The sequence below is a fragment of the Panicum hallii genome, chromosome 5 (genome assembly GCF_002211085.1).
Source record: "Panicum hallii strain FIL2 chromosome 5, PHallii_v3.1, whole genome shotgun sequence".
Lineage (NCBI taxonomy): Eukaryota > Viridiplantae > Streptophyta > Magnoliopsida > Poales > Poaceae > Panicum > Panicum hallii.
In genome coordinates this window covers 1,499,407-1,520,898 of record NC_038046.1, presented here as the reverse complement: position 1 = coordinate 1,520,898, position 21,492 = coordinate 1,499,407, and the positions used below count along the sequence as shown (strand labels likewise).

Here is a 21,492-nt window from a genome sequence, read left to right as displayed (position 1 = left end):
GCTGTGTGGCGTGCCGAACCGGATAGAGGTCGAGCCGGCTGCCAGCCTATAAATAGGCCCCGCAAGCCTCGGTGGATTGCATGCAAAGTTCAGTTAACTGCAGCAGCAGCAGCTGTTTCAGTAATCCATCTGCTGTCTACCTGCTAATATACTCTGCTGTAGACACTCCTCCTCCCCTACCTGCAGATAATTAAGCAGCAGCGATCCAAGATGGCGAAGCAGGGTGCCGTGGCTTCCATGCTCGCACTGGCATTGCTCCTCGGAACATTCGCAGCCATCCCTACAGGTACTGTGACTGATCGATCGAGATGATGTCTCTTACTACGTATCACAGCTAGCTAGCCACGCATTCAACTAGATCAATGCTAATCAGTTAAGTTTGTCACCGACCGCGTGCACCAGGGGTGCAATCCATCGGCGTGTGCTACGGCGTGAACGGCGGCAGCCTGCCCTCGGCGGCCGACGTCGTGCAGCTCTACCAGTCCAACGGCATCAACCTCATGCGCATCTACTTCCCGGACGCCAACGCGCTGCAGGCGCTGAGCGGCACCGGCATCGGGCTCATCATGGACGTGCCCAACGAGAAGCTCGGCTCCCTCGCCTCCGACCCAAGCGCCGCGGCCGCCTGGGTCCGGGACAACGTCCAGGCCTTCCCGGGCGTCTCCTTCCGCTACATTGCCGTGGGGAACGAGGTGGCCGGCGGGGACACCGCCAGCATCCTCCCCGCCATGCGGAACATCGACGGGGCCCTCGCCGACGCCGGCCTCGGCGCCGTCAAGGTGTCCACGGCGGTGCAGAGCGGCGTCACGCAGGGGTTCCCGCCGTCGGAGGGGAGCTTCTCGCAGGGCCACATGGGCCCCATCGCGCAGTACCTGCAGAGCACCGGCGCGCCGCTCCTCGCGAACGTCTACCCTTACTTCTCCTACATCGGCAACAAGGGCCAGATCGACATCAGCTACGCGCTCTTCACCTCCCCCGGCACCGTCGTGCAGGACGGCAGCAACGCCTACCAGAATCTCTTCGACGCGCTCGTCGACACCTTCTACTCCGCGCTCGAGAACGCCGGGGCAGGGAATGTCGGCATCGTCGTGTCGGAGAGCGGCTGGCCGTCGGCCGGGGGCGACGCGGCCACCACGGACAACGCGCAGACCTACAACCAGAACCTCATCAACCATGTTGGGCAGGGCACGCCCAAGCGCCCCGGGGCCATCGAGACCTACATATTCGCCATGTTCAACGAGGACCAGAAGCCAGGAGCAGAGACGGAGAGGCACTTCGGATTGTTCAACCCGGACAAATCGCCGGCATACCCCATCAGGTTCTGAGCGAGCGGATTTGATTGATACAAGAACAAGACAACTACATACAGATATACATACACAAATAAGCAGATGATACTTCAAATTTTATGAATAACCTATCAATTAGTTGCCTGTAACCTAAAGATGAATAAGAGGCATATATAATCACGTTGCAAGATACTAATGGGGAAGGATGAGCATTGTAATGGCTACACCAAAATGTGCATTGGCGAATGAGAAAATTTGTTCCGTGCTATCACCTAACGCACTTGACACGGAGATCTGCCTCGCTGACGGTGGAGCGGGGGCCAGGAACCCACAAACGCGTCTCTGGGTGCTTCGTCGCCGGCCGTCTTCGCCGGCGAAGGAGAATCCCCCTGCGCATCTACTGAGCCGGCGGATACAACGGCTTGAGGTGTGCGAGCTCGAGGAGGAAGACGACTCCCTTATGCGCTGGATCCAGGCCGTAGAAGTCCGATCGGACGGACGGTCGGTATTTGAAACGACGTCCACCCCCTGGGCTGCGAGGAACGCCGCCTCCGCTTCAGGCCGTGCCTTGCCGGAGCTCCGCCGCGCCCAGGCCGCTCCGTCTTCCCCTCTCCCCTCCTAATCGTGGGCTCTCCGCCGCCCCTACGAAACGACGATGACCAGTCGACCAACGCTTGGGCGCACAAGGGAGGGCCCCTCTCCGCCTCGCTCCCAAGCTCGCCGCGGGAATCCGGTCTGGCTTACCGCGCGTCCTTCTCATTTCTCAGCATGGAGGTCTCGCAGCCGCCCGTCCAGCGTCGGCCAAGGTCCATGCGATCTCCGCGCGCGAGTTAGATAGCTCTTCTGCAGGACTGCAACTCTGCAAGCTCCTGTGTGGCGATGCATGTTGGAAATGTGAGAGACCTCGTTTGATTGTTCTGCGAATTCTTCCGCTGGCATGGTGCATGGACTTTCACATCTGAAATTTTCACGAGTGCTCTTCTGGCATTGATCGCATCAGGAATTTGAGATGACGTTGAATGATTGAACTGAATAACTGATAAACAACGGAATACTCAGGCTGGCTTGAGGCAGCGATCAGCTCTGCTGAGAGAGACTTGCATTATGTTCTAGTGCTGACAAGCCAAACACAGTAAAGATGAAACCGGTAAGGGCAAGGGCGGTTCGTTCTGAACTGAACTCGAACGTTCTGAAGGCAAACAATACAGGAGAACAACAAGTGAACATTCTGAAATGAACTTGGACTCTAACGACCACTTGTACCATCGTCGCATAATATAACTTCTTGCCGGCTCCGTCCGCGGAAGAAGACCGGCTGCCAGTGGCCGCCGGCCACTTCTTACTGTGCCCTTCCCGCCCTTTGCCGGCATCTCCCTATGATTTGTTGAACATATATTGATACACTGCAGTCTAAAAACAATTGCCATGCAATACCACACACTCTCTGATTGCAAATGGTCGCTAAGATACTACTTTGACCACTAATTAATGGTTACAAAACATATTCAAAATATATTAAATTTATAACATTTTGAATCTAATTTTCAAAACAAAGCTGGGCATACAATTTTCGAAAAGTTCATCTGAAATATTCAAAGAGATATCAATGGCCAAACTTCCGACATGATTACTGAACGCATTCTACACATAGAACTAGAGAAAATATTCTGAAACTTGGTATTACTGGCAGTTACTTGTGACTAGAGAAAATATTCTGAAACTGGAGCTTTTCTCTGTTTTACAAAAACCGTGACATGGCTAGTTGCAGAGTTGAGTACAGTATTTCACTTTTTAAGAAACGGCTGTTAGAGTATTCGTGCAAACGCCTCCGTTGACCCCCTCAAAAAAAAAGTATTCGTGCAAATAAGCCATGTCTGGAGCATAAACGTGGTGGATATTTTTTTTTGGACATATCTAAGGTCTGCCTAAAGCAGTGAGCTATGTGTTATTTCAATGACTACTTTATCCCTACTATACTGTTCTAAAGATACGACGAGTAGTCCTTGATCAGATCAAACTTCTTAGTTTGTGCTAGTCCTGCCGTATTGTCCTTTTTTTTAATTGGAAAAGCATCTAATCACCAAATTTTGTAATCCCCACTATAGTGAGCTATATCCCTCGGATGATTTATTATATGACCATTATTTCAAGTAAATATAAATACAACCCCATCATTTTATCCAAAAAAAATCAGGGCTCACACTTCGTAATTTACAGAAAATAAACACTCAGTCCTCTGGTTCTCTCTCTTTTTTTTTCTTTTAAAAGAGAAATCTCCTCTGTACATGAAATTCAGGCAGATTCAGGAGCTTAGTGTAACATCACTGTGCTTCGTCCCGTTCTCCATCCGTATCCAGGACACAGTCGAGAATGGGCTCTCAGTTATCTGAATGATCCTTGCTCCCTTGGGCCAGTTACCGTAACCTCCATAACCGGTGTGCCGTGAAAAACATAGCCACATCTTCTCGTACGGGCAGCACCAGTCCAGCCCGTGGTTGTGCCCAACAAAGACTGCCTGTCAAAAGAAAACAATGTTATTTTACACAGTATATACTATTCTGATCTAAGGATTTCAACGTCCCCCGGAAGCATACAGCCAGGATTCTTGAGGAATACGCAGTAGTAAACACTAAATACCATTTACCATGGTACGTTACTGTATCTGAGAATTTATCGGGTGAAAGGAAACTGAGATGACTGATCTGAGTCTCTGAGATACCTTAACTGACGGCCTCTTGGCAAGAGCAACCATCATACCCCATTCAGCTGCTTGTGGCGCTACATTCTCCTTGTTGATAGAGCCAACACAGGGTTTCTTTATTTCAGAATTGGCCTTTGGAGCTACCTTTACATATGCTGTGCTTGGTATATGCCAAAAGATCAGCTCAGGGATCCTGCAGGCCTCAAGGAAATGAGGGAAAAAACCAAACACATACCAGTATCATCAGTACGATTAACAGACAAGCTAACATACTCGCAGAATGTAGTATGTCTGACTCTGACCTTCCATTTGGATTCAGGAACTGAGACTGGCTCTGAAACCACTTGACCTGAGCACTAGATAAGACCTCCGTGTATGATCCTCCGCCGGAATCGAGGAAATACATGAGCAGAGCCGGATCGCCGTGGGAGCGTGAGAGCACTTGCAAGACGTAGTTGGAGACGCCGGGCCACAGGTCCTTGGGGCCGTTCGATGAGTAGGACAGCCTGTTCTTGCTGATCTCTGTTGTGATCAGGTCAATCCGCGGAGTCCCTCGAAAGCTGCATCCTTGATCCACACCTTATTACACACAACGGAAGCAATCAGGGACCTCGATTGGAAAAAAAAAGAGGTTGTCTATACTGAACTGAAGCGGCGCGAGTCTATGTTTTTTCTATTTGAAGTTGTTCATGTTTACCTGAAGCCGACATGCTCGTCGGTGGGCAGCGCAGCGGTGGGACGCCGTCAGGGGAGAACCACTCGGGCGGCCACTCGAAGGGCATGTCGTCGTGGTTCCCGAACACGGCCGCCCACGGGACCCCCCTGCCTCTGGCCGCAGAAACCGCCCTGTCCCAGTACAGGCTCGCGTTGGGGATCGGGAGATTGTTCGCCGTCACGAGATCGCCGAGGTACACCACGAAGTCTGAAAAATTTCCACAACAGAGTGAAGAGGAGTTTCAGAGAAAAAAGCTGGGATTTTGCAGTGGGAGAAGGCAGAACAGAATGCGTGGAGCAAGCAAAGGACCGGGCTTCTCGGCGTCGAGGACGGCGGCCATGACGCGGTCGGATCCGGCGTCCTGCGCGGGGCCCCAGTCCGTCCACGCGTTCTCGCCGTAATGCAGGTCCGCGAAGAGCGCCACCTTGAACAACCCTCCCGACCCGAACCGCAGCGGCGGCCGGCTATAGGCGTCGGCGGCCGACGGGTACCCGCCGCGCTCCTTGGCCGTCGGCCGTAGCCCCGCGGCGGCGGCGAGGGCGGCAAGCATGGCGCCCGCGGCGGCGAGGCCGCGCCACCACCGCATCTCGGCCTCGGCGTGGCCCCTACGACGGGTTTGGTGCGTTCTTGGTGGAGCTGCGCGCGCGAGACGTGACGCCTGGCGCGGCGGTGGTGGTACTGTGCGTGGCAGACTGGCAGCTCGGGCCAGAAAAAAGCAGCTAGTGATTGATGATTTGTACTGGATGCCGTGTGATTTCTGTGAAATTTATTTTTTCGAAAAAAAATAAAATTTCTGAAATTTTAAGCAGCGCAGCACAGGAACGTCGCTGCCGCTCCAGTCCTCGAGAAAACAACGTCAGAGCTGCTGTGCTTGATCAACCGGTGCATCTGCATGTCGCGGCGTGCACCACTACTGTATGCAGATTGGAGCCATCATCGGTCAGATAAGAAAAGCCGTATTCCCTCCATTTTAAAATGCAGATTGTTTTGATAAATCTAAATATATATTAAAATTATGTATCCAAATTTATCAAAACAGCTTGGAACGGAGATAAATTATAATTTTTTTGAAACGGAGGAAGAAAAACAGAGGACATGTACGTTAAGGGTGTGTTCGTTTCTTGGAATCTAAAGTTTAGAAGGATCACGTCAAAGAGAATTTTATTATTTAGAAGTATTAAATAAAGTCTAATTACAAAACTAATTGCAGAATCCCAGTGCTAATTCGCGAGATGAATCTAATGAGGTATATTAGTTTATGATTAGCGGATGATTACTATAGCATCACTGTGGCAAATTATGGATTAATTAGGCTCATTAAATTTGTCTCGCGAATTAGCACCCAGCTGTGCAAAAAATTTTATAAACAGATTTTAATACTTCTAAATAGCAATTCTCTTTGATATGGTAGGTATAAAGTATAGAGGGTAGGAAACGAACGGGGCGTGAGTCACGCTGAACGATGGTAGTGGTAGCATCGGAACCCGTCAGGTCAGCAAGCAGGGGAGGGAGGGGAATATGCTGCAGGCCAGGACGGACGGGGAAAAGAGAGTCCGTGCAGGAGCGCGCGAGAATATGCTTTTATCTGTTCGCATGAATCCTGCCACGGCACCGTTTTGTTTACCAACTAGTTAAAGCCGTAGTTGCTCAGCTGCCATTTGCCCACCAGAAATATATGTCGGTGCTCATTATGAAAACTGCTTCATCATCGTGTCATTTTCTACTCTGGGATTATTCTAATCTATCCGTTTTGGCAGAATAGCAATAGTACTGATCATAAGATGACTGAGGCCCTGTTTCGTTTCCTACCCTCTAAATTTTAGACCCATCACATCAAAGAGAATCTTATCATTTAGAAGTATTAAATAAAGTCTAATTACAAAACTTTTTGCACAGATGGGTGCTAATTCGCGAGACAAATTTAATGAGCCTAATTAATCCATAATTTGCCACAGTGATGCTACAGTAATCATCCGCTAATCATAGACTAATATACCTCGTTAGATTCGTCTCGCAAATTAGCCCTAAGGTTCTGCAATTAGTTTTATAATTAAACTTTATTTAATACTTCTAAATAATAAGATTCTCTCTGATGTGACCCCTCTAAACTTTATACCCGGGGAACGAATACACCCTTGTTCTAACGATAATCGGAGCGAGAAGGGTACTTGAGCACAGTGAAATGAAATTCAACTCAATTTGCTTGTCCAGCAAACGTGTCGATCCGCGTGTCCAAATCTCATCACACCTCGCACACTAGTAGTGTACTATACTACACATGGAACACATCTCAGCGTACGCGTCTGAGGCAAACAAATCCTCAGCGGTCGCAACCAATCCCTGTACAAATACGGTACACACACCAAGCACAATACCGGCAAATACGTATTCCGTTCATCGATTGTCAGGCGCCGAAGGTGATTGGGTAAACCCTCTCCATGTTGGGGTAGAAGAGCCCCCAGTTCTGCTCCACGCCGGCTTCCTTGAGGTTCTCGTTGAACATGGCGAACACGTAGGCCTCCACCCTCCTCGGCCGCCGCGGCGTGCCTTTCCGCACGTGCCTCACCAGGTTCTGGTTGTACGTCATCGCGTTCTCCACCGACGCCGCCGCGCCGCCCGCCGTCGGCCACCCGGTCTCCGACACCACCACCCGCACCCTGCTGCCCCCGAGCCTCGCCACCGCCGTGTACAGCGCGTCCACCGTCGCGTCCAACAGGTTCTGGTACCCGTACTCGCCGTCCTGCACCACCGGCCCCGGCGACGTGAACAGCGCGAAGCCCATGTCCATGTGCCCGAGCCCGAGCGTGTAGACGAAGTACGGGTACAGGTTGGCCAGGAGCGGCGCGCGGGTCCGCTCCAGGAAGGACACCACGTAGCCCATGAACGACCGCGCCTCCTCCGTGAACTCGCCGGCCGACGGCGGGAGGTGCACGGCGATGGTGCCCTGCGAGATGGCCGTCGTCACCTTCACGTGGCCCAGACCAGCCGCCGCGAGCGCCGCATGGACGTTCTCCATGGCGGGCACGAGGTGCGCCGTCTCGCCCGCGGGGACCTCGTTCCCGACCACGACGTACCGGAAGGTCACCAGCGGGTGGGCCTGGATGTTCTGGCGGACCCAGGCCGCGGCGGCGGACTCGCTGGTGGCCAGCGCGGGCAGGACGTCGTTCGGCGCGCCGACGACGACCTTGATGCCGGTGCCGGCGAGCGCCGCGAGCGCCGCGGGGTCCGGCCAGTAGAGGCGCACCACGGTGAAGCCGTTCTCACGGAGCATGCCCACCGCGGTGCTCGCCGGCGGCAGGTTGTCACCGCTCGTGCCGTAGCATACGCCAACGGACGCCGCCCCTGCATCGGACCCCGCCATTATATTGATCCAGACAAGCAGTGAGCACAAGCTGAATTATAATCTCTAATAATAAACCAACACAACCCAAGATTGTGGTTTAGTAGTGCAGGGTATGTAGAATGATCACCAGCTACTCCGATCTATATTATATCCATCAAAACTGAGCTATTTACTTGAGCCAGCGTATGCGTATGCGTGGAAGGATCGATGAGTGAATTGCTAAAGATGGAACACAGTACATGAATGGAGAAGAAGATGGGTGAATAACTGGATCTGGTACTTGCTGGGCATATACATGCGTGGAAGGATGTATCGGTAATCGACTTGATTAGTTTGATGTTTCTTGTTGCCAAGAATTACGTACGTTGTGATGGGCGGTAGTACCTCGTATGAATGGTACTCTCTCTATCTGAGTTCTCAGCTGCAGAATCAATCAACTAGTATAGCCCACAGGACGTTCAGTTCAGAAAAGGGCGGGCTTAAGGCTGTTCAAACATCTTTTCTCAACTTTTTCTTTGTGATGGAGGAAGAAAAGGACAAGTAACTGAAAATTCCGGTAGATTCCAAACTTTGCAGACTGTTTTGTTTACGTAGTGCTCTTTGATGGAACATGGTGCTAACTTATGTTGATTAGTATTCTCTAATTTCTGACTGACGATGACTTCCAAGAATCTAGATAGGTCAACTACATGTCCTGTAACGGAGGAGGTAGTTTTTGACCGTTAACTCAACTGTCAGAACAAAAGTAATCAGCAGGCAAGACCAGCGACTTTGTAAGTAACAAAAAAAGAGCTTCTGTTGCAACGTCTGCAACAGGGCCGTTAATTAGTCCATCTCGCCTCCGAAAGGGAACAAAGAGATGTCCATTCCGACAGAAAGTAGTAGCTGCTGGGTGCTAGCACTAGAGCTCTCCGAGCCGGGGAAGCTCGATCCAGTGCCTTACAAGCAACATTCATGGATCAGTGCAGAGGAAATGCAGTAATAACATTTATCAAACTAAACAAGAATTTCCTCATGATAATCAAGCAAGCTACTCGATTCGTACTGGGAGAAGTAACCTGGGCGTGCATGCAGGTGATCTGATGCCTGAATAATCAGTTGGTGCAACAACTCGGCTGCAGCCAAATGGCATGAAGCGCATACGTACTCTCGTACCCACAAGAGCTGGTATACAATCAAGCATCGCCATGGGACCCAGTTGACTAGATTGCGGTCCTAACGGCGGAATGTAGCTTGATGAACCAAGCGACCAAGGGAAATTAAGCCAAGAGAAGGAAGGCTTTGCTTGCACGTAGGAATTATACTTAGCTTGATGAACCGAAATGTATGCTGATGCCCTGATGCTAGACTGCTAGTAGATTAAATCAGCAAAAGTGATGCTGCAGGTGGTGTTCCTAGACGCCACCGCGCTCTCTCTTGCTCTCGGGCGGCACTCATTCAGAGAGAGACCTCGAAGACGAGAAGGACTAGCGTGCATCTACGGACAAGCTTATAATCAGGGTTTCCGGCCTGAAACGAACAAGGAAGAAGAAGAGAGATGGAGAGAGTTACTTGCAAGGATAGCAGCCAAGACTCCGAGGACCAGCGCCATGTCGAAGCCGGAGAAGAACGGGGGAGAAGCAGAAGCTGCTGCTGCTGCCATTGACCTCTCTTCCAAGACGATGACCACCCTGCAGACCTCTATCTAAGCTTCGAGCTGCTGCTGCTGGTAGTGCTTGCAGAGCCCGATAACCACCGCTCCTGCAGTAGTGGCCAATATACACACAAGTTGCAGATATGCTGCAGCTGGGTCCAAATAAACCAATGTATGGTATGGTGGCCTGATCTGACGTATTAAAAAAGGGTGCTCTGTATGCGCTGGTCAGCGTTTGGCCAACTTCACTTTAAGAAGGATGACCCGCTGACGACTCAGCGAGCAACATACAGCATAGTATGATTTTCTAAAAACAAAAACACATGCAGCATTTGAGGAGTCACACTGTCCGGTCGGATTAGGAGACCTCACACTCGCACTTGGCTGCTTGTTCTCAAGTCAAAGTAGGCATCTTATCAAAAAAAAGAAAAATTCAAACAGATTGTAATAGAGATGATCTCTCTCTAGTGCTCGCACCACTTACTACGCTTGACCGATCTTTGTTAAAGCTGAAGTCTTAAAAATAAACTAAATCTCGGAACGAGGCATCAAGTCAAGAAGTCACAGAGTGGGAGGCCTATACACACATTGTATGGGTCGTCGTCTGAACCTAACTGCTCCAATGTTAAGTTTGGTACTCCGTAGGGCATCTGAAATTCTGAGGTACTAGACTGCTAGCTACCTTCCGATTTCAGGGCCTACATACTTGCGTCGGACGGACAATGTGCGAATTTTGGTGGCGGATAACCTGGCGTTTATGCAGATGGTCCTTTATTTTGGAGTACAACTGTGCACCGTACTCCCATACATAACCAGCGGTGAAGACAGCATTATTAGGTGCACCGAATGCTTAACTGGACACCCTCCGGCCCTACATGTATTTGTAGTTCCATTTTGTTCTGGAAAATACTTGTACGTGCACTAGCATAGTTTGTGGCCGCCTATACCATTTTCCACCTTGCTCATCATCACTTCTTAACTTTGAACTACTCATACCAGGACAGAGTTCTCTAGGCTGATTACTGCTTCTATCAAATATATAGCCTAGTCATTTACCTGCAGTAGTCGCAATGAGTTTTGGAGATTGTCTATTTCATCTGAAAACGTGCATGCATTTATTTGCTTCGGAGACGTGGCTAAGTCAATTCTACCTCCACCGTCCATCCTATTCCTAGCTTTACTATCAATCTTCCTTGACTTTGGTGTCAACCATTTACGCACTGATCGATGATGATTCTGTTTGCGAGCAAAGCCAAGATCGACGTGCTGGACGGAATTAGGAGTAGTGTACTCATCATGGTTTTGCAACGTGATATGATTTCCTTGGTAATCGATCAGTCCCTATTGCCATGATTGGTAATCTTCCGATCCCTTTAGTTTCCTTTGCTCGCTCTTTCTCCTTGCTACGTTTCACTTTTCACTAGACTAATGCACCGGACCGTTTCTTCTGTTACTCGCTATCATGTGTGTGATAATAAATTAATATATAACGCTCTCTTGGCTATGATGATGCGTAAAGACGAAACTTAGAATTACAAGGCAGAAGCAATAATTACATAAAACTGTCGTACTAATTGATTGCAAAAGGAAAAAAAATAAAATAAAAAGGAAGGTCATCCTGTGCATGCTACAGCCTTACAGATGAGTATATTTTTAGTATATGGCTTAGGTATCTTCTGCCACCGAACTTAAAATTTAACCAGCAGTACGTTAACAAAAAGAAAGAGAACTACCATTTTGTTGAGATTAGACCAATTGAAACAGTTTGCAGAGTAATCGAGCTGAATTTTTCGTTGAGGAGTTAAGCGGTGGATTGTTCGGCTCAAATTGGGTTGGGTGTTGGCGCTTCGCTTTACTTGTTTTGCGCGGCTGCTCATGAGCACGCAATTAGTGGCGACCAGACCAGTGGTGAGTGGAGGCGGACGTCGGGGCGAGCCCAGCGACCGGCAATTCGGCGTGTGGTTTATGGTCGCCGAGAGAGACGTCAAAACCAATTCCTAGCCTGCTGCTTGCTTAAAGCCGTCGTTGCTGTTGCTGATGATAGCGGCCTAGTGGAGGAAGCAGCAGGTGAGATGTCAAGCAGAATGTGAAGAAGCCGGGAATTTTTTTAAAAAAAGGGATAAAAAAAAACTAAAATTCGAAAAAAGGGTGGCCGTTGGGAAAATTTAGAGAAATGGGTGCTTCCCGCCCGCTGAACGGGCGGGACGCGTGGGGCCCGGGACATCCCGCCCACCCAGAGGGCGGGACGTCACCCGAGGGCCTCTTCGCAAATAAATTATTTGCGAAGAGGTCCCTGGGAGGGCATCCCGCCCAACCAAAGGGCGGGATGTCCCGGGCCCCACGCGTCCCGCCCGTTCAGCGGGCGGGAGGCATCCCGCCCTTTGGTCGGGCGGGAGGTCCCCCCACCGGCTATTTAAGCCCCAACCTGCCCCAAAAATGCTATTTTATCCAGCAAAAATCAGAAAAAAGAGAAAGAGAGAAGAGGAAGAGAGAAGAGGAAGCGGCGAAGCCCTGTCCACGCGTCGATTTTGAGGTATATTCTCGTTCTAGCCATATAAGTACTTGAAAATAACTATAATTTAGGAAATATTTGTTAGAGTAGTTATGTTTTGAATAGTTTTAGTATTTTCATTTATTTTTAGTATAATTTATAATCTGAATAGTTTAGAATCTGTAAAATATAATCCTGTTATCTATATTCCAGACCCAAGATCATCACGGGTTAAGAGAGGACGCCGTCAGTCACGGCGTATTCGTAATGATATGGATGAGTCAGAGCTCCGTCCGAGGATACAACGCTGCAGTGCATGTAATCAGATTGGACACACGTATAAACGTTGTCCAACCAATGATGCTGGCCCCAGTTGTGCTGAAGCTGGCTCTACAGGTGATGCTACAGATGGAAGACCTCCGGTTGCATCAAGAAGTGGGAGACGTCGCCGATCGAGTGCTAGTACGTCATCAGGCATCATTTAGTTGTAATTTTATTTAAACGTTGTTTGCTCATATGTAATATTTGCTGCGTTGAGATTCTATCAGACCTAGATACGTATTTGTAATATTTGCCGCATTGACTGAAGACACAATATTTGGATTCATGTATTTGTAATATTTGTAATGTTCATTATCATATTATTTTATTTTAAATGGCTTCATGTATTGTACTATCGTAATATTTAGATTCTACGTTGCAAACGTTATCGTTTAACTATCTTCGTACGAGTTTTAGATACCGTAATCTTCTTTGGAAAATTGAATTAAAATTTTATGTGCATACATAAGAGTATGGCGAATGAATCTTATATTTGAAAAAATTCTGAATTTCAAATAGTTTCTGAAACAAATAATCTAAGAAAAAATATAACAAAAATGGACCAGGAGCATAAGATTATAGGTTTTAGAACTTTGACTATATATTAGATATTAAATAATATCACATTAGAGAATAACAATAGATTTTAATTAGAAAAGGGTTATAATTAGGTTTAGTTAACATTTCAAATTTGAAAAATTCAAGACAAAAGAAGTTAAATTTACATCAAATTTGAGTTTGAAACTTTGCACAAAGGTACCTAGAGTTTATAGAATAGTCATACCAAACTTCATAAACAACAAAGCATGAAATCCTAAAGTTATGCATAAACTTTCCTTAATCTTAGTTTTAAAATAGGAGTAAAAGTATTTTGTTTCAAACTAAACTCCATTAACAAAAGTTATAGAGTTTGAAATCTACTTTCTAACAAAACTAGTTTTGCTATTTTTGGATTTTTCTGTGAATTGTTACGAATTTTGGAAGCCAGAAAACACATACACATGAAATAACAGTGCACCGGGAGGCATCCCGCCCAGTTGCCGGGCGGGAGGCCTGCTTCAGGGACCACTTCGCGAATAAAAAAAGTTTTCTTATTCGCGAAGAGGTCCCTGGAAATTTTTTTTGAGCATCCCGCCCTATGGTTGGGCGGGATGCTTCTTTCCGCCCTCCCAGCGGGCGGGAGGCACCCATTTCCCTAAATTTCTCCAACTGGCACCCCTTTTTCGAATTTTGTTTTTTTTTTATCCCCTTTTTTAAAAAAAACTCAGAAGCCGGAGGGCACGTTCGTGGGCCTCTTCAGCCCAGACATATGGGCCTCGGAATCAATAATTGGGCTCACAATCCATAGATGTGCTTTCCCTTTATTAATTACCCCTGCTGCTGTGCATGCAGCTGCAGCTTATTAGTACAGTATTTGTTTGTAGGCTGCTAAAGCAACGAAGAAGATGGATGCTTCTCCCAGCATCTTCATGCATACCCCATCTAGGTTTATTGGTATATATCTATCCATCGGATGGATCCGAAGCTCTTGATTCTTAGAACCGGATCGGGTACACGGGCTGCTTGTTGGGGTAGAAGAGCCCGAAGTTCCTCTCCGTGGGGTCCCCGCCCTTCTGGTTCTCGTTGAACATGGCGAAGATGAAGGTCTCCAGCGCCCCGGGCCTCTTGGGCGTGCCGCGCCCGACGTGGTCGATCAGCCCCTGGTTGTAGCTCCGCGCGTTGTCCACGCTCGCCCCGAACCCGCCGCCCGACGGCCACCCGCTCTCGGAGACCACGACCCTCACGCCCCCCGCGCCGGCCTTCTCCAGCGCCGCCACCACGGCGTCCACCATGGCGTCGAACAGGTTCCTGTACGTCAGCCCGTTGCCGCTGTCCCTCACGGTGGTGCCCGGCCGGAACGTCGCGTAGCCGAGGCTGATGTCGCGCGGGTTGCCCCGGTACGCGAAGTAGGGGTACACGTTCGCCAGCAGCGGCGCGCCGGTGCCCGCCAGGTACCGCGCGATGTCGGCCATGTACCCCTGCGCGAACACGCCGCTGGACGGCGGGAAGGAGTTGGCGACGACGTCGAACCGCACCGACGTGGAGACCTTGATGGCGCTGAGCCCCGCCGCGGCCAGGGCGGCGTTGATGTTCCGCATCGCCGGGAGGATGCTCTGCGCGGCGCCGCCCTGGACCTCGTTGCCGACGGCGATGTACTTGATGTTGACGGCCGGGTAGTAGGGCCGCACGTTGCTCTGGACCCACGACGTGGCGCTGGAGGCGCTGGAGGCCAGCTGGGCGAGGACGTCGTTGCCGGTGTCGAGGATGAGGCCGATGCCGGAGCCGCGGAGGGCGTCGAGGGCCTGCCTGTCGGGGAAGTAGATGCGCATGCCGTTGATGCCCCTGGACTTGTAGAGCTGCACCACGTCGCTCCGAGACGGGAGGTTGTTGCCCAGGACGCCGTAGCAGACGCCGATGGATTGCACGGCTGCGACGCGCGCGCGGTTAATATGATTAGGCAGCAGACCAAAGTAAAGACTCATGCATGCACACTGTTAGCTGTTGGGTAAAGCTGACGATGTGCAACAATAATGTGGGTATAATATGATGAGTGGTCCATCGGTTTATCTGGCTAAACACGAAAGGAATGATGTGTCAGCAAAAGGAATATGTTTCTGTGAGTAGGCAGGAGTAGATGGATGCTGCTGCTATACATGGTAGACCTAAAATTCCTCCTTTGACGTGCACGCATAAAAATTACCAGTAGACCGATTGATATCGATTGCTACGTAGCGGTAAATACCGTAGCAGCTAAAACTTTCGTGGAAAATCACCTGGCAGTTTCTTCCATAAATCCATTGCAAAGTAAAGGGGACAGCTACAGATTAAATTGCAAAGACCAAAACGCAAACCCAGCAGTTAATTCAGGAACTACATGAACGCTGTTTTCCATTCAATAAGTCTAGCTAGGTACTAGTAAACACTGGCAGCACTAGGATGCAAATAGAATAGAGAGAAGAGACGGAGAATGTATGACGATCATCAGTACCTGTAGGAATGGAGGCGAATGCCCCAACGATGAGAGCAAGCGCAAGCATGGAAGAAGCAACTTGTTGCCTCGCCATTGTTGCTCCTGATGGATGCTACTACGAACAACCGATGCGCAGGCAAGCCATGCACCCCCCGGCTCCTTTTATAAACAAGTTTCAGTCGCCGGTCCGGTGCGTTTCCCGCGTCCAGAGGCGCATGCATTCATGTGGTGGCGCCGCGTCGCACCGTTCGCCGGCCGCGTTCGTTTGACAGGGATCAAGTTGCGTCTGCATGGCCTGGCCGGCCTAACACACGTCGCCCTCCGCCCATTTTCCACGGCACTAGCGTAGTCTTCCCCAAGTCCACCGGTTGCGGCTACCGGTAGGCCGCCCGGTCTCGATCTGTTTCTTGTGCCGGCGCACCTGACCTGAGTGATCATGATGAGCGAGCGGTGACCGTCCGCGCGCGTGCATCGTCCCAACGCAAAAAATCTCATGGAAATTCTCCTCTCCCTGCGGTACACCGCCGGCGGTCACCTTGCACGGATCGCGTGGCGGCGGTCACTTAGCTCCGAACACGTCGCCGATCTCCTCCCATTTTTTTTCCACAGGAAAAAAACGGCGATCTCCGACGACGCGGTCGAGAAAGTCCGGGGATTGTGGAAGCCGGACGGCCTTCTCGCCGGTTTTCCTCGCGTACTACTCTCTCTCTCTCTCTCTCTCTGTGGCGGCCATCAAATTATCTTATCTTCCACCACACCGCATGCATGGAAATTCTTCTCTCAATCTCTCCCCCTGCTGCGGTACACGTATTAATTGCGTGCGTACGCCGTCGTATGCGTACGGGTAGAGATGTTGACGAATACTGTACGTGGAATTTCAGGTCGTCTCTCTCTGGGCCGGGGTGCGTGCTAACGGATTTGACTTGGACTTCTAGTTACAGATATAGGGTGCCTTTGATTGGGCTTTTGCAAAAACTTGCTTTTGCCTAAAAGCAATTTTCACCCTAGTACAAATGCAAAAGCACCCTCCTACTTTCAATGGCTTTTAGGGTAAAAAATTACCCACCTGCCACTAATTATTGAAAAAACGGTTCGTTCTATCCACCTCCCGTTCCCATCCGCTCTAGCGTCCCCATCCCACCCCCACCCCCCTCCCGCCCCCCGCTCCCCGCCCGCCACCGCCCGCCAGGCGGTCGCCCCGCCGCCGCCCGCCCCGACGCCACGCCGCCCAGCGCTGCCCGATGCCGCCCGGCCCGGCTGCCGCCCCGACGCCGCCCATATGGATGAAAAACTTAGAAAATTTAATATTTTTCTTTCCAAAAGATACATTTACATGCGAAATAGTGAACATATTATATTTGTAGGAATATTTTGGTTTATATACAGTCTCACAAACTTTCAGGAGTATTATAGGTATTTCACCCATAGTACATAATTTCCAACAGCTCACAGCTGTTCTAACCAAACGGTCTTCTGCTTTTTCCCATAGCAGCTTTTTCACAGCAGCTTTTGCACTCCCACAGCTCATAGCAGCTTTTCCAAAAACCACAGCCCAACCAAACATACCCTAATTTCTGTTTCTCTTGTTGATCCTTCTTTTGTCAGAGAGCATATTGAAGTTGTTTTTTCTTCGAGCCTTTATTGTTGAACTATTTTTGCATCATCTTGCACTGATCTGCATGCGCTGACACGCCAGCACAATCCGCCTCGGCGTGATGATGCCACTCTCACCGGAATTTGATGGGATACACCGGGGACGCGTTTGGATGGAAGAGCCCAAAGCTTTTCTCCGTCGGCTCCCCCGGCTTCCGGTTCTCGTTGAACATGGCGAACACGAACGCCTCCAGCGCCGCCCCGGGCCTCCTGGGCGTGCCCTTCCCGGCGTGCTCGACCACGCCCTGGTTGTACGCCCGCGCGTTGTCCGCGCTCGCCGCAAACCCGCCGGCCGACGGCCACCCGCTCTCCGACACCACGACCCTCACGCCCCCCGCGCCGGCCTTCTCCAGCGCCGCGTGGAGGGCGTCCAACAGGTTCGCGTAGACCAGCCCGCTGCCGCCGTCCCTCACCGCCGTGCCCGGCCGGAACATTGCGTAGCTGAGGCTGATGTCGCGCGGGTTGTCCCGGTAGGAGAAGTAGGGGTACACGTTGGCGAGCAGCGGCGCGCCGGTGGTCGCCGGTGGTCGCCGCGCTATCTCCGCCATGTAGGGCCGCGCGAACACGCCGCTGGAGGGAGGGAACGAGTTGGTGATCACGTCCAGCCGCACGCACGTGGACACCTTGATGCTGCCGGCGAGGCCGGCCGCGGCCAGGGCGGCGTCGAGGTTCCGCCTGGCAGGGAGGATGCTCTGCGCCGCGCCGCCCTGCACCTCGTCGCTGACGGCGATGTACGTGATGTTCACGGCCGGGTAGTAGGGCTTGACGTTGGCCCGCACCCACGACGCGGCGGAGGCTCTGTTGGCGGCGAGGGCGGCGAGGTCCTCGTTGGCGACGCCGAGGACGAGCCTGATGCCTGACCCGCGCAGGGCGTCCAGGACACGGGTGTCGGGGGCGTAGACGCGCATGTTGTTGATGCCGAGGGACTTGTACAGCTTCACCACGTCGGTCGCCGGCGGGAGGTCGTCGCCGACCATGCCGTAGCAGACGCCGACAGACTCCACACCTGCACGCGCCGTGTGCTAACCATAGTTGGTTAATCTTTCATCAAAGGCTTCTTTTTCTTTAATACAATGATGATAGATAGAAGAAGAAGAAGAAATACCAGCACATACCCTTTCGAACAACCAAGCTGTGGAATCCAATAATAAACAATGCGAACGCAAGCAAGGAAGCAACTCCGTTCATACCCACCATCTAAAATTCTAAATGAAACCAGCAAATGCGATGGGCAAGTAAAAATGGCACACCGGCTTGTTTTATACTCGGCATCGGCCATTGCTGATGGGAACAAGGATATGCAGCAGCTTCCCGTGGATTGCGCTGGATAGCTAAGACATTTATGATCCTTCTATGTCTGTTATATACTTATATGAAATCTCTATTTATTACGTGGATGTTCATATATATCTACCTTCTTCTGGATTGATGCCCATGTTTTATTTATATAAAGGATGGAGTAAAGATATTCCTTTATCTTAAAGAAAACATCTGTATGGTTTATTGCATCCCAGCAAGTATACTTAAGACACATGATCCTTGTACCACAAATGGTGCATTGTTTAAGAACAGATACTCCTTATTTATAGAAGTTAGTCTTTTCTATATAACTTGTTTGGTTCGTGATCGTCTCGGTTGGAACAACAAGCAATCCAAAAGGATTCCTAGGTAAATGCTATATCTTATAGCAAAAATCCTTGGCTTCAAGTTTTTTTTTAAAAAAGAGAGAGATTAAAATGCAATAGGGTTCTTTAATTTTTCCTGGATTCTCATCTAACTGCCAAAATGGACATCTAGGTCCTTCGACTTTCACGCTGTTCACTCTAAGCTCATTTTTTAGGTCCAATTTAAGGCGATATATATACCCATACATCATTCAATGTCGGGATTTTATTTGTACACATGTATGTGCATCTGTATAGCTGTAGTATAGCAAATCTTTGCATTATATTGTTGCAAATTCGCAATAATACATGTAGGCAGCATGTAGTATAATATTTTTTTGTTGAAACAAAACAATAACCCTCGTACATCAAAGGGGTTCATCTGAAAGTGATGGGATACACCGGAGACTTGTTAGGATAGAAGAGCCCAAAGTTCTGCTCCGTCGGCTCCCCCGGCTTCTTGTTCTCGTTGAACATGGCGAACACGAAGGTCTCCAGCGCCCCGGGCCTCTTGGGCGTGCCCTGGGCGGCATGGTTGATCAGGTTCTGGTTGTACGTCCGCGCGTTCTGCACGCTGGCCGCCGCCCCACCTGCCGACGGCCACCCGCTCTCTGACACGACGACCCTGACGCTCGCCGCGCCGGCCTTCTCCAGCGCGGCGTGGATGGCGTCCACCATCGCGTCGAACAGGTTGGTGTAGACCAGCCCGTTGCCGCCGTCCCTCACCGTCGTGCCCGGCAAGAAGAGCGCGTAGTTGAGGCTGATGTCTCCGGGGCTGCCCTTGTAGGCGAAGTAGGGGTACACGTTGGCGAGCAGCGGCGCGCTGGCGGTCGCCAGGAACCGCGCGATGTCCACCATGTAGGGCTGCGCGAACACGCCGCTGGAGGGAGGGAAGGTGTTGATGACCACGTCCAGCCTCACGCACGTGGACACCTTGATGCCGGCGAGGCCGGCGGCGGCCAGTGCGCCTTCAAGGTTCCGCATGGCCGGCAGGATGCTCTGCGTCGCGCCGCCCTGGACCTCGTTGCCGACGGCGATGTGCAGGATGTTCACGGCGGGGTAGTAGGGCTTGATGTTGGTCTGGACCCAGGTCGCGGCGCATGATGAGCAGCCAGCGAGGTTGCCGATGTCTTCGTTGACGACGCCAAGGATGAGCCCGATGCCGGAGCCGCGCAGGGCTTCCATGACTTGGCTGTCAGGGGCGTAGATGCGCATGTTCTTGATGCCGCTCGACTTGTAGAGCTGCACGACTTCGCCCGGGGGCGGGAGGTCGTCGGCTACCATGCCGTAGCACACGCCATTGGATTGCACGCCTGCACCACGTAATGACTGATTAAACATAAGAACATTTACAGTTATCCCTCCATCTGAAAACAAACACATTTCTAACTATGCACCTAGACGTGCAGTATGTCCAGGTGCTTATTTTGATCGGAGTAACCATTCAAAAAATAGGTGCAATCGCAGGCTATTAAATCGATAGATTTTGTAGGAATAAACGCCAGCGAAGATATCTTTGTATTTACACCACTCAAACCTACAAGCGGAATAATTATTTTTAGAAACCTATGCCATTTTTTTTTTCTGATTTCTTCGTACATGCAGTATACTATATATGAAGTGACATATACCTTTCATGCACTTTCCTAACATGAAACCAAATTAAATAAAATAGGAAAAATAGGACAAAAGTCACAATACATGCTTCGGTTACCCGCAAAAAGAAAACCATTTTTCTAAAGGAGAAATTGTTAAAACACAACTATGGAGCATGTACTTCGGTTTAGTGAAGCAATAATCGAACCACATACCAGTAAGAAGGGAGGCCAAAACTCCAAGAGCCATTGCCCCAGCAAGCAAAGCAGCAGAGCCCTGCATAATCGCCATCTTAGCAGCCCAAGACTGAAAGGGAGGCCAAAACTCCAACAACAAGCAGCACAACTTTTCACCTGGTTACCTAGAACATGTAAGCATTCTTCTACAAGGAACGCACCAGGGCGACCTTACTTTATACTGGTTCTATTCTACCCACCTTGGGTTGGTGGTGGGGATTATTATTAATTTCCTTTAATGTGGTTGTTTTTAGAAAAGAAACGCTTCTTCCATGTGTGCTCAAATCAAATTGGATTGGGAGATCTTTCTTCACGATTCTAAATTTGTTTTACAGTATTTTAACACCGTTTTCTCTCATTTGTGTGAGCAGTCACCTCAAAAGATTTGCCATTTCAATTGGAGAAATTAGGCCACCCTACGGCTGGAACTTTGCAGTTCTGATTTGTGCCACCTCAGAAAACTTGCCATTCCGGAAGAAATAAGGCTGGAATTGTGAGGTTTGGATACGCGTGGCACATTAAAACTTGCCGTTCCGGAAGATAAATAGGACTGGAATTCTAAGTTTTGATATCTGCCACCTTGAAACTTTAAATAATGAAACCTCAAAAGAGGAAACTTGACATTGAACAGCTTTATGGAGTAGGTAACAGAAGGCTATGTCCCACCTCAAAACGAGCCAATCAAAAGAGAATATTGATCGACCTTAAAAGATTTGATTTGGTGAATCTCTTATCCATTCCACTGTAATGCGTTAAAATGAGAGAGAGAAAAAAAATGTAAATCGCCAAGACCAATTCATCACTTCTAGTCCAAGCAGTTGTCACAAGAAACAAGGAATC

The 21,492-nt window shown here is 50.0% G+C and overlaps 4 protein-coding genes and 1 pseudogene across 4 annotated transcripts; 1 reads left to right on the top strand and 4 right to left on the bottom strand.

Annotated features, from left to right (window-relative positions):
* The first annotated feature begins 92 nt into the window (after positions 1-92).
* Positions 93-1,485, top strand: LOC112893149 (glucan endo-1,3-beta-glucosidase, acidic isoform-like). The gene is made up of 2 exons (XM_025960327.1): positions 93-286; positions 403-1,485. Exons 1-2 carry the CDS (start codon positions 211-213, stop codon positions 1,323-1,325), a joined length of 999 nt encoding a protein of 332 aa, XP_025816112.1. The 5' UTR covers positions 93-210; the 3' UTR covers positions 1,326-1,485.
* Positions 1,486-3,394: 1,909 nt separating this feature from the next.
* LOC112893144 (probable inactive purple acid phosphatase 16) lies at positions 3,395-5,394 on the bottom strand. Its single transcript, XM_025960320.1, has 5 exons — positions 5,015-5,394; positions 4,688-4,912; positions 4,293-4,569; positions 4,009-4,183; positions 3,395-3,804 (listed from the first exon to the last, which is right to left on the bottom strand). The coding sequence occupies exons 1-5, from the start codon at positions 5,289-5,291 to the stop codon at positions 3,592-3,594; spliced, it is 1,167 nt and encodes a 388-aa protein (XP_025816105.1). The 5' UTR covers positions 5,292-5,394; the 3' UTR covers positions 3,395-3,591.
* Positions 5,395-6,883: 1,489 nt separating this feature from the next.
* LOC112893146 (lichenase-2-like) lies at positions 6,884-9,764 on the bottom strand. The gene is made up of 2 exons (XM_025960323.1): positions 9,600-9,764; positions 6,884-8,047 (listed from the first exon to the last, which is right to left on the bottom strand). The coding sequence occupies exons 1-2, from the start codon at positions 9,688-9,690 to the stop codon at positions 7,110-7,112; spliced, it is 1,029 nt and encodes a 342-aa protein (XP_025816108.1). The 5' UTR covers positions 9,691-9,764; the 3' UTR covers positions 6,884-7,109.
* Positions 9,765-13,815: 4,051 nt separating this feature from the next.
* Positions 13,816-15,675, bottom strand: LOC112893147 (glucan endo-1,3-beta-glucosidase GII-like). Its single transcript, XM_025960325.1, has 2 exons — positions 15,522-15,675; positions 13,816-14,960 (listed from the first exon to the last, which is right to left on the bottom strand). The coding sequence occupies exons 1-2, from the start codon at positions 15,595-15,597 to the stop codon at positions 14,029-14,031; spliced, it is 1,008 nt and encodes a 335-aa protein (XP_025816110.1). The 5' UTR covers positions 15,598-15,675; the 3' UTR covers positions 13,816-14,028.
* A 1,501-nt stretch (positions 15,676-17,176) lies between these two features.
* Positions 17,177-20,707, bottom strand: LOC112893136 (annotated as a pseudogene).
* Positions 20,708-21,492: the final 785 nt, after the last annotated feature.

Bases quoted from the DNA above. Each gene is read 5' to 3' on its own strand.
- LOC112893147 (XM_025960325.1), bottom strand. From the start codon at position 15,597: ATGGCGAGGCAACAAGTTGCTTCTTCCATGCTTGCGCTTGCTCTCATC. The intron at 14,961-15,521 runs GTACTGATGATC...CGCGCGTCGCAG, and splicing joins ATTCGCCTCCATTCCTACAG to CCGTGCAATCCATCGGCGTC.
- LOC112893144 (XM_025960320.1), bottom strand. From the start codon at position 5,291: ATGCGGTGGTGGCGCGGCCTCGCCGCCGCGGGCGCCATGCTTGCCGCC. The intron at 4,913-5,014 runs GTCCTTTGCTTG...GAAATTTTTCAG, and splicing joins CCTCGACGCCGAGAAGCCCG to ACTTCGTGGTGTACCTCGGC. The intron at 3,805-4,008 runs GTATCTCAGAGA...TTCTTTTGACAG, and splicing joins CCAAGAGGCCGTCAGTTAAG to GCAGTCTTTGTTGGGCACAA.
- LOC112893149 (XM_025960327.1), top strand. From the start codon at position 211: ATGGCGAAGCAGGGTGCCGTGGCTTCCATGCTCGCACTGGCATTGCTC. The intron at 287-402 runs GTACTGTGACTG...CGCGTGCACCAG, and splicing joins ATTCGCAGCCATCCCTACAG to GGGTGCAATCCATCGGCGTG.
- LOC112893146 (XM_025960323.1), bottom strand. From the start codon at position 9,690: ATGGCAGCAGCAGCAGCTTCTGCTTCTCCCCCGTTCTTCTCCGGCTTC. The intron at 8,048-9,599 runs GTAACTCTCTCC...GGTCCGATGCAG, and splicing joins CTTGGCTGCTATCCTTGCAA to GGGCGGCGTCCGTTGGCGTA.